The sequence below is a fragment of the Tympanuchus pallidicinctus genome, unplaced genomic scaffold, assembly GCF_026119805.1.
Source record: "Tympanuchus pallidicinctus isolate F22 unplaced genomic scaffold, pur_lepc_1.0 scaffold2, whole genome shotgun sequence".
In the NCBI taxonomy this organism is placed as follows: Eukaryota; Metazoa; Chordata; class Aves; order Galliformes; family Phasianidae; genus Tympanuchus; species Tympanuchus pallidicinctus.
Genome location: NW_026294721.1, coordinates 53,896,491 through 53,908,641, shown reverse-complemented (window position 1 = coordinate 53,908,641; position 12,151 = coordinate 53,896,491). Strand labels below are relative to the sequence as shown.

General features: G+C 33.8%; 1 protein-coding gene across 5 annotated transcripts in view; it reads left to right on the top strand.

Moving 5' to 3' along the window:
- CCSER1 (coiled-coil serine rich protein 1) overlaps positions 1-12,151 on the top strand; it is a 617,512-nt gene that overhangs the window by 354,528 nt on the left and 250,833 nt on the right. For all 5 annotated transcript variants that reach the window (XM_052681483.1, XM_052681485.1, XM_052681486.1 and 2 more), the window contains exon 8: positions 747-830. In XM_052681483.1, the coding sequence (XP_052537443.1) occupies positions 747-830 (84 nt within the window). The remainder of the gene's footprint in view (positions 1-746; positions 831-12,151) is intronic.

Sequence of the window (12,151 nt, the reverse complement as noted above, 5' to 3'; positions counted from 1 at the left end):
TATTCTTTATGTTTTTGTTGTTTTGGTTTTGAAGGTAGTAATGCTCCAAAGTATCACATGTCCTGAACTTTGTAAATATATCTCAGTAGTAGAAGAATGTTGAGATTCTTTTCTTCATTTATAGTTGTAAGACAAATTTGTTCTTTATTGGCTTGTTAGTTTGTTGTGGTTTTAGTCTTCAGTTACTCAGTAATTTAATTTGAATTTATCCTCTTGGCTGTTTACCAGCACAACACAAAAACTTGGTTGGCATTTTTTCTCCAAAGGTGTTTAGACTTGCTTGAATTCACAGGATTGTCTGTATCTGCATTTATGTGGATCTGTGTTTGGTGACAGCTAGGCTACTAGGTTCATTTTTACGCACAGTAAACTGAGTTATAATCAATACTTATATCACCGATGACCAGTACCTATTTTGTTTACTCAGTTAATATCTGAATTGCTGCTGTTGTGATGGATGCAGGGGTTAAAAAAAAAAAAAAAAAAAAAAACTTAGAAAAATCAGAAAATAATGAAATGGACTTCTTTGTGGGGAGCTTTTGACATTTCTGTGTCATCTTTGGATGCATTAATTTGTTTATGCTGCAACTTTAGAATGTGTTATTGAAACTGCAACATATGACAAAGGAGATTTGAATTCATTATTTAAAAATAATAATCTGACGCTATGCAAAACAGCCTTTTCCAGTTAAGACTGAAGTAAAAGCATGAAACCTGTTTTAACATCTATTTTGATATTTTTGTAGGATGGAATAAAAGATGAATGCTCAGTGCTGAAGCTGCAGCTGAAGGAGAGAGATGAACTCATAGCCCAACTTCGTGAGGAACTGGTAAGCAAGAGAAACTACTTCAAAAAAAAGTTTGTTTGCCTGATAATGTCATTCACTAATACCAAAACTCAAGAAATATATTTTCACACCTACTGCAGAATAACTAGCCTGAGGCTACATTAACCAGATAACACTGGCTGTGCACTTCTAGAGACTTGTCAGCCTCTGAACTGGCTACTATTTAGAGACACTGCTAGTAGAAATTTCCTTCAAAAGATTGTTTTGACAGTTGTCATGCATTATCAAAGAGGCATTAATCAGTGGCAAAGAAGTAGCACATCAGTGTGTACATATGGTAGAAATCTTGAGAGGCCATGTATATTTCCTGGTAAATTGGAAATATTTGTTCCATGAATTGTTTTTCGTGTCTACAAGACTGTCCAGTAAAAAATGAAATATTTTTTTCACTCTTAAATAGATGTGGATTTTAATTTAAATGAAATAGTAAGTGTTCCCATGCTTACTGATTTTTTTCCTTGCATGAGCTAGTAAGGTTGAGTACTACTACTTTAATGAAAGATAAAATACTGTTAAGCAGCTGAGTGAGGTAAAATAAGTGATATAGCAATTAAAAATACTAAACATATAGAAATGTATTTTCTTCTGCTTTTAAGACTGAGCTAAATTAATTTTAAAAATCTGGTTTTGACAGAATATGATTAAAAAATATGTCTTCATTATTCTTAATTAAAGGATGGGGGAATTTTCATCATCATCTTTCAGATCTAGGAAACTTACTCCACAGAAAAAGCATATATGTTCAACATATTCAAGAAGGTGTTCAATATGTATGTTACCACCAAGGAACTTGCAAATGTGGACCAAGGTTTTGTATAAGCACCCTACAGGAGGTGATGTTATTTCCGTAATTAAATCTAAATTTTCTGACAGCACTAAGGCTTTTGTACCTTTCTGTCTCACACCTGGTGGCTACCCACAAAACTTGAGCAGAATGATTTCAGGTCCATCTGTAACCAGGACAGTCTGTGAAACTGAATGGACAATGTCAGGCTTAGACAAGTAATTAGAAGCACTAGCCCTGTGACTATGGCAAAGTTACACTACATCTTTCATAAATATTAAGAAAAAATAATGGTGTTTTTCAATCTGTGGAAACAACTAGGTCTGAAGTTGCATGGAAAAATGTAATGCCACACAGAGATGAAAGATTCCTTTGTTATATTAACATCTGCAAAATAAATGCAGGTCATCAATATTCTTTGTTTCGCATTTGGCTACATTAAAAAATGATGTATTATGTAATTATTATCTAAAATTAAATGACAAAATGGGACACTGGGAACATCAAACTTCAGCACAGTCTCAGAGCATTAATTTTATATCAGCCTTTCTCGAAACATATGTTATTAACTGGCTGACAACTTTGTCAGTGTAAAATTATCCTGTATTGATACAGTGAGCTGTAGCTCATTTGCTGTTAGTTGTTGTCAAAGTTCATTTGTGTACAAGTCAGTTGCAGGAAAAAGACCCATAGGGACTTCAGTTCTTCTATCATGTAACAGGCAGAAAAGTACATCTTTCTATAGTCATGAGATGAGAATTTCCGTGATTAAAAGTGAATATCTTGTGTTTAATTCATGATTAACTGACTTCAGTTTTTATATTTTAGAATTGTATATGAAACAAAACAGAAAGAGAGAGAATAGAGATGGGAGTTCTGAGACCACATTTAGTCATTTAAAATTGAATTTGGAAAGGAATCTGTGTATCTCATTTACTATTATTGAACTAAATAAAGCATGATGATTCACTAAAATGAAATCCAAGTCTGTTTGTCATTGGACACAGAAAGATACATGAAATAGCAAGTGATCAAGTGTCTACTACTCAGCTCTACTCATTTATATATATATATATACTTTTAAAAATCAATCTTTTTTTCCACTGTGATTTGAGCACTTAGAACTACTCTAAGTAGAAAATATTTTCATGGTATTGTGGCAAAAATAACTGAGTGCTGCCTGTGGTAACATCTATTTTACTGCTGTCATTGATATGGAAGCATTAACACTGAAAAATGAGTGTTAACATCATTATCCTTTCAACTTTGATGTCCTTGTATAACTTGAGTCATACATGTTGTCCCATTGAAATAAAAAATGTAGTGAGGCAGCTTGGCTGAATTCTTGACTAGATCTGCAGGCAAAGTTAAATAAGGTGATGAATGTCCCTGATAGCTCAGCTCTTGGAGGGTATTTTTCTGCTGTGGAGTTGCCTGTATCAATTTTGTTGTTGTTGTTGCTTCTTTATCAAATGTGAAAAACCAAAACCCAAACTCTTCCCTTTTTATGAGCTGCCTAGACTAGCTAGTGCTATCTAACTGAGCTTTATCCTAAGCTGTAGAAGTTAATGCTTTAATTCTAGATAATCAGAATCAGCTAAAATAACCAGCATTTTTTTCTTTTATTTTTGCAAATTATTCTATCTTCAAAACTTATGTTAAATAATTGGTGTGGGTTTTTTTTTTTTTTTTTTTTTTTTTTGTTTCTGTGTGTGGTTGTTTGATTTGTTTTTCTTCTAAATATGCATAATCTATTTCTGGAGTGCAGATTGATGGCAACCTTGGTTCTTTTCTTTGGTCCGATTTCAATAATGGGCAATTATCCAGTTGTCTGCAGTCATGAAGGAGTGTTATTTTGAGTTATCAATATTTGAATTGTAACAGAAAGCGTAAGATGCACTTGAATCCTGTTTGCGAGCAGTTTACAAAAGGCACTATACTGAAGTGCAAAAATCACCTCAAAATATGCTTGTGCAATGTAAATGGATTGGTAGATACAGTCCTGCCGTCACAAGTTGTTTTGACAGGCCGAGAGTGAGATTTGGAAAAATGAATTGATGAATTCATGATGAATACAGTTTTTGGAATTGTTAGCAAAAATAAATTTTTAGGCCTATCTATTTTCAAAACTTTAAAAAATATTTTTCAAATTTTAAAGGAATAAGGTACTTCTTATTTGGAAAGAATTGCCTTAATGCTTATGAAAAAGAGAATAACATTCTAGATTAATCTTTACACTGATTATCCACTTGCTCTATGTTCTGAGGGTTTATAGTATTATTTCTAGTTGACTATTTTATGATGGGCTATTACATACTCATGGATAATTTACATAAGAGCAGACAGTTGTAAGTACTTCTGAATCTTTTTTCTTCGACATATTTAGGAAATATTAGGAGCAGAAAAGGAAAAGATTAGGTGTACTTAAACGTTATTAAATGTCAGATTTCTTTCCTACTTTTTACAGGAGAATTAATTGTGTATGTTCCAGAAAAAGCTTATCTTTGCGATAATTACTCTGTGAATCAGTTCCACAAGGCAGACACAAAGTGCGAAAGTGGCAATATCCTATGGCACACAATGGGGATTAGCCTCTGGTTCCTCATCTATGTCAGTCCCTTGATGAGAAGCTGCCAGTAAGATAGCATCTTTAATATTCCTTGGCACTTGAGAAGATGATTCTGCATATTAGTTTAAGTCCTTATCACAAACCATTGTCATATTGTGGTGCTTGGCATAGATAAATGATTATGTCATCAGCATAGAATAGTGTCTTGCTAGTCTGGCTGAAATGCTGCTCTCCCAATATTTCATAAAAATGATTTTGCAGAAAAGAGCAAATCTGTAATAGAGAAATTTCCCAAGTCTCCCCCAGACACAATGCTGAAACTTTCTTTCCTTTGGTAATAATGCACCACATGTGCTTGTCTTCAGCACCAGTGTCATTCATAGAATGATGATTGTGAGACATGTAGTATTATACTGATGGATCTTTAAGTGAAAGGAGGCAAACATAACTTACTTGACTCTGAAATCTCTGAAAACTTCAGCTTTTGTAGGTCTTAGTTCTGCTTTTCCGCTTATTTTTTTTTTTTTAAACTAATTTTCATTAATCAGCTTTTAACTCAAAGGAAAATATCAAGATAAATCAAAACACATAGCTACAATTAATTTTAGGACAAATTGAAATGGCAGCTTCTTGGAAACATGGTGGAAAGGAAAACTTTGTGTTGCACTTGATCACTGTTGTGTATTCCATGGTGTGAAAGGACAATGTTTCATACTTCTGACTTTTTGTCTTTGGAATTTTACACATTCAGATTTCACTTTAAATGAATGATGAATATTAGATTATAATTCCTATGTAGTGTCTGTCCTATGCCAAGGTTATGTCACAGTCCAGTGATCTTTAAGCTCTGTGCAGCTGAGCAACTGTACCTCACCTGAGGAACCAGATGGGGGCAATCCTCACCAAAGGAGCTGTGGTGGTGCAAGGCTGGATTTGTACCAAAGCTCACAGGGTAACTGAGGTAAATCTACGTTGTTAGAAATGCTAGGAATGAAGGACATGAGGTCAGCAAAACCTCAAGTGTGATTTTTATATAGTTTTGATTACTTAATTGCCTTGATTTTTTTTGTTTTTTTAATCTATGTGAAAGACAGATGACAAGCATCGTGTGATATCACACATCCATGCTGTCTCTACTATTCAGTCTGCTTCTTGGTAGTTACTTACCGCTACAGAATGACGAACATTTTGTTTCCTGAGCTGCCAAATGTGGAAATGTACTTAAAATATTTTTCCTGATACAATCTCAAAACATTACATTGTTTAGTTTACATGAATATGACCATAAGATATAACTTTCTCTTGGTATCATGTATTGACATAATACCGAGTCATATATATTTATAAAAGAATGAAGAGACAGGTAGTGCTGCTTAAAAGCAAATACACATATGCTGGAAAGCTTGTTTTGCTTCTTAAGATCAGCAGTTTAGTTTGTATGTTAGCAGTTTCAGTATGTTCCTAAAGGCATTTGTGTGACACATTTTTACTGCAGTCATCTGATGTGGATGAGTTTCAGATTAATAAACGTTTTATCTTCGGTGCTGCACAGCAATGCTTAATGAATCAACCAGGACTGCTGTTCTTCCAATAATTAATTTTCTGTTTGAGGAAATATTTTTGCTTTTGAAGATGTAAGGGTGGCTGTCTGTGCAAATTTACTAAAGACCAAATATAAGAAAAATGTTTTGCTTCTCTTTCAATTATAAATTGTCTTCTGCAGTTTATAGGTAATACTTCATACAGATTTCCTTGCTGTATGAAGCATGATTCATAGATATTTCTCAACATACATATTGGCATAGCAAACATCAGAAATGAAGAGTCCTTGGTGCTTTAATAGCAAAAATTTCATTTTTGATTACGTTCTAGTGAAGTCCTTTAAGGGAATTATACTGTTTTTGTAGAATTATCTGAATTTTTTTATTCACAATGTATTCTAACATTTTAAGATTTGGCATATTTTTATGTCCCTAAATTAGACATTTTGTCCATAATGAGAATTTTCAGGGAGAAAAAAAAAAACAAATTTTCTGTTTTCTTGTCACTCTTATTTCAGTTTTAACAGAAAGGAAAGGGTGCTTTTTATGTCATTTCAGATGCAGGAAAGTTAAGAGGTTTCATTTAACCTTTGTTTCAAAGACTAATCTTTTTCTCGCTGTGAAAATACTTCTTGTTTTATGACATCGTGCTTCCAAAGGTGGAAACCCCTCTTCATGTGCTCTGTGTTCTTTGATACAACTCTGCAGCAATTTTAAGTAGTGGTAGAGCTGTAATGCTGTATGTGATATTCTGCTGTAACTTTCACAGCAAATATTACTACTGCTACATACATCAGTGTGAAGTGTTAGCTAAAAAATTGGTATAATATTTATTGTATTTATTAGTATAAGATATACTCTCTTCCAGTGTTTGAATAGCAAAAATGTCCTTTTCCTATCTACTTTCATTGTTGTTCTTTGGTTGGTTGGTTGGTTGGTTCAGAGACTAGGAAGGATAGGGGGAAGAGATTAAACTTTGCCATGCAATTCTTTCATCCTTTGGTTAAGTGAATGAATGGAATCAAGTGTCATTGATCCAGATTTGAGCAGCTAATCTATTCCTGGGATGTTTTGTTTTATTTTTGCTAGGGTGGAAGAGAAGGATGCTTTTCTTAGATATGGTGCTTATAATATTTATTTCACATAATGTAGATAAAATCCTGTTTTCTTGATCATAGTAAAGATTTGACTGTAAGTAGATTTTGGTCGCAGTGCAAAGTATCTTTCTTCCATCTATCTCTTGAACTGTTCCATCTTTGCAGTTTTGGGTCTTGCTGTTGCTCTTTTGATTTTCTTTCTTTGTCTTCTGAAATATTGTTCTCTCTTCCCTTCTATAGTAACCAATATGTGCATTTCTTTTGGTGTCCTTTGTGTGTTTTATCCACTGTTGGAGAAAATGGACTCAATGCCTGTTTTTGGTTTTTTTTGCGTGGAGGCTGCATTTATTTTCAAGTTCGGTATTCTGACTGATGTTCACCTGTAATTCCTTTGACTTTGAAGAGATTTCACTGCAGTCCCAGTACGATAAGTGGGGGATGTATTCTCTGGAAAGGTTTCATAAATTATCTGCTTCTTAAAGTATTTTTAAGCTGGGGGGTGTCTTGAGTTAGCAGTCTATGCAAACCTTCACCCTTCAGAAAGGAAGCACACAAACCTGACTAGTCTCAAATCAGAAAGTTGGCTTATGAATTTGTACTTTGGTAAATTCACTTAAAAATATACTGCTCACGTAATTCCAAGTTTTAGCTCTTTTGGTCATGTAATTGGATAAGATGTTATATTTCTCTATACTGAGAGTTAAAAGAAAAGAAGTTAATATGTGGTCATTAAAAAAAAATGAAGAACAATTACTAATTATTTAAATTTCAAGGAGAAGGTAAGTTACTAGTTAATAATAATTTGATAATTTGTTGTTCTAAGGTATTACTTTTTTAATACCGTGTTAGGTTGCTCTGTAGGGCTAATAAAATCTAAAGCAATAAACTTTGCTTGCTAGTCTTTGCTCAGTTCAAAATGTAGGATGAAAATGTTTTTTCTTTTTTCTTACTCAGAGCTGTTGTTTATGAATTATTCAATATGTTTGAAATGTATTTAACATATTTTTGAGTTTTCTGGCAATAATGCAAGACATTTATCTTACATTTCTCAATTTGACTTACAGATGATATTGTTTTTCTTGAAGGGAGCACTCATGATTTACCAGAAGAGTTATAGAGTTTGCAGGCTATATTATTTATCAGAATTCACTGATTATCAGCACAGGGCTTTATAAAACCAGGCTTTCTCCATGTGATGCTTGTGCTGCAGCTTGCAGATGAGTGTTTCACCAAACAATGCTAGTTGGGCAATAGGGCGCTGTATTAAAATTTCAGAAAGAACAAGTGTATCTGTTATACTAATCATGATGGTGAAGTGAAGAGAAAAAAGGATGTCTTCTAGTAAACTTGTTTCAGCATGTTTGGTGAGCTTGTGGAGGAGTTGAGGTTAATAGGCTGGAAAAATAAGAAGTTATACAATTAAAGGATGATTTAAAGCAGCAGGAGAGCACATTGTTCAGCCAAACTGTATATTAATCAGGTTACTTGCAAGAGCAGAATGATAGATTCTAAGGAAGAGCTGTTTAAAGAGGACTGAGGATTTTTCAGATTGGCTCTAGATCTACCTTCTGATATCAGAGCAGACAGATGTACTCAGCTTATACAACTTGCTATGCAAGTCCTCTTTCCTTACTAGTCAGTGTGAATAAGTTAGCTCAGATCAGTTTCTGGCATCTTGTGGAATTTATTTTCTTACATCTTGTTTAATTTATGGTAATGAAATTCAGTTCCTAAAGGACAAATATGTTTGCTTTTTATCTCCTTTTGGATCACAATCCCTAGGATGATATGGTTCATCAGTTTCTTTCTTTCTATTCCACAATAGCTTATTGAGATATCTTCTCCAGTGCTATTCGATCCTTATTTGTCAGATTGGAATTAGTAACTTCTCTGTTTCTTTTGATTTTTTTGAATTTTAAAACATGGATCATTCTGATTAGCCAGCAAGATTTAAGTACTAACCAACCACAGGGCTTTTTTTCACATGTGGTTTTTATTACTAAAACTTGTGTGTTGTTTTTTTTTTTTATTTTTTTCCTGCAAAATCACAAAACCAAAGAGAAACAAGGTGCAGGCAATCCTAACCACTGAGATGATGATGAAGTGGAGAGTGCATAATATGCGCAGCTTGTAGGGAATCAGGAACCTGAATATTTATGCACATGATATTATGTATCTGCACAGAAAGGAAGGAACATGGTAAGAGTGGCAATGTCAAGGTTATGTCTTCAAAAACTGCTAGAATCAGTAGTGAAATAGAGGATCTCAAGAAGGTGTTTTTTCTTAGTTCCACTTGGGCTTTGTTTTTCCTTTCTTGATAATTCTCGTTATTTCATTTTCATTGTTCATGAGTTATTAAAATATATCATGTGTGTGAGGTCTCTCATAATGAGTTTGGTGAAATAGAGAGAATGGTCTGATGAGGAACACACAAGATGCATCAAGAGAAGACAAAACAGACCAAAATCTAGCATTTCTTATTTCTCATTGCCTAGCTATTGAGATAAGCTGATGAGCTATTGATATAAGCTGACAGGGCAATTCTGACATTGTGATGAGCTGAAATCTCAGCATTTTATATTTTTTTTATCTATTTTTCACTTTCCCATGCACTATTTATGTGCTCACTGTGTTTGGATTAATATCAATCCCTATCCAAAGATTAAAAACTAGACTTATATACAACAATTGCTCGGTAAGACCAGTTGTAGAGCATAATAATAAGAAATTCAAGGTAACATACTAGCTTTTGCATTTCTGCAGACTCTTACCATTTTTTAAGGTAAGAAGTAATCTGCTGTTTTGTCACCTGCAACCCCATTAGTTACTGGAACACTGTGCTATACAGCTGCTAGTGTTCTAGAATTAGCATAGATGCTGGCAATTATATTTCAGAAATATGCCAGTAGGTATATGCAAATAAGAATTGTGTGGCCTATCAGGCTTTTTTTCCTAATATGTTAATGTTTACATTTGATTAGAAGAAGGAACTATTAAGCGAGGCTACTAAGGATTAAGTAGCATGGTCATAATAATCGGATGTTTAAAAAATATTCATTGTATTTACGTTCAGGTGTTTGATATCAGTTCTATAAAACAACTGCAAATCATAGACTTTTCTACTGGCAAATGTCCTCAAAATTCTTATCTGTGTATTTGTCATGTTGCTACTTTGCTTATATGGAACTTGTAATGCTTCAAAGACACTCACTGAGTCCTTCCGTCTCTATGTTCTTACATTCGTTTTTTTGGTGTTTTTTTTTTCTTTTGTATTCCCTACATATTAGCGATTAGAAGTTAACTTTTATTTAGTAGCATTTTTTGCACTGATACATTCCTTCGTTTGCTCTTGGTGCTTGGGAGGAACTGCGCAGCAAAAGTTATGACAATACTAAGTTGTAGTCTGATAAAATAAAATATTGCTTAGCATGCAAACTGGTATTGGTTAACTTTTTGACATTCATAGATAGGAAAAGACTGTCATATCAAAGAATTCTTAAACAAAAGAGCAAGAAACATAAAATCATGGGTGGTTGAGTTCAGAAAGAACTTGGGGTAACTTCAGAGGTAGACTAGCTTGTTCAGGGACTTTTCGAGCCACACATTGAAGTTCTCCACGGGGAGCATCTGCAGTCGAATATGGTGTCGCATCCAAAATGGTTGAGGATGCATTCTGTCTTTCCATCCAGGTCACTGAGGAACATAGCAGTTACTGTTTCTTTGTTCTTACTTTATTATATTGCTTTGCATATGTTACAAGCTGTCAGAATAGGAACTGTTCTTTCTTTGTTAAATTTCTGATTTGGAAGTCTGAATACAAATCATAGGATTTTATTTACATAATGATATTTTAAGAACTGCTGTGCTTATTATAAACATGATACTTCATATAGGTGTTACCCAAACATCCAGCTGATTATCAGTTTCCTAGCACGTATTCTAATTACATTTGATGCCAAACTATTATTTAGGAACCTATTATTGAAGATGTTGTAAAATTTAGACTCAGTCCATGGTAAGGATAAGGGACCATGTGGGATGCACTGCTGAATAATATTCTTATAGCTGAATAATATGTTAATAACTTTTTTTGCCACCTGGGAAAGATACCAACACTCTAGGTTAATGTTTATCTCTAAGACTGAGATACTGACATCTCTTTCGCATTCCACAGCCATTTGTACTACACAAAGTCTAGTAATTCCTATATGGTACTATAAATAGTGCTATGCTTCTCAGAAGATTTGGAAGGGGAGTTAAAATTTATGACTAGTTAATGCAATTGAAAATGATCAAGGAGACATCTTTTCCCAGCTCATCTGCTTTTATGCTGAAATAAATGAAAATATGCTTCCTCCCTTTTCTTATGAGATGTTGACTGCTTTGAATTTTCATATGTATTTATTATGACAGAATTGCACTGGCAGTCTTATGCACAATTTTTGCAGATCCAAAAAACTAACATTTAATAATTTTTGTTGTCAGCTGTGCATGGTGTTGGATTTGATTCTCCATTTTGGATGCCTTAAACTTAAACGTGATATAAAAAACAAGTTGACAGCTTCCCATTTGTATCTTAGTGCTACAGCCTTATAGTCACTCATTCCAATGTAGGACTTTTAATATGCAGTATTTTTCTCATTCAATTGTGCTAGCCTAAGAGTAGCTGTCATCTATACCTCACACAGGGTAGGGAAGTACATTAAAATGTGTTGCAAACATTTTCACTTCATGGCAAGTGTCTTAGGTTTTATTAATGCCCATGTGTTGTTTTTAACTGAAATAAGAAGTCTTAAAAACAAGCAAATACTTGAGAACTAAAAATGTAAGTATCTTATTGTCAAAGACTTAATTACTGCATAGTTACTGTCATGATGTTCATTAATTTGTGCATCTTTGCTCCCTGTAACTTCCTACTTCTTTTCAAATCACTGTTAAGAAGTATCCACCATGGCAAAGCAAAACCCTATAAATTCTTTAATGGAATTGTGTAGATAATTGAAACAGAAATCAGAGCTGACTTCATTCTTTTCTCTGTAAAACTTCAGTGTGAAAATAAGAGGAAAGAAAGCTCTCATTTCTGCTCATTGTGATTTATCTGTCAGTAAGTGCTAGGTCTGTAGCTGGCAGACCTAAGTGTAGCTACTCGATGTGTTGATGAGCTGTGCTGATTTACAGCAAGTCCTGTCATGGAATGCCTAGAGGGGAAGAGTGTAAGTATCAATTTTGTAGAATAATAGAGTGCTTCATATCCTTAATAACATGCTTTTGATGGACAGATATATTCATGTATTACCTGACATGTAGAGATT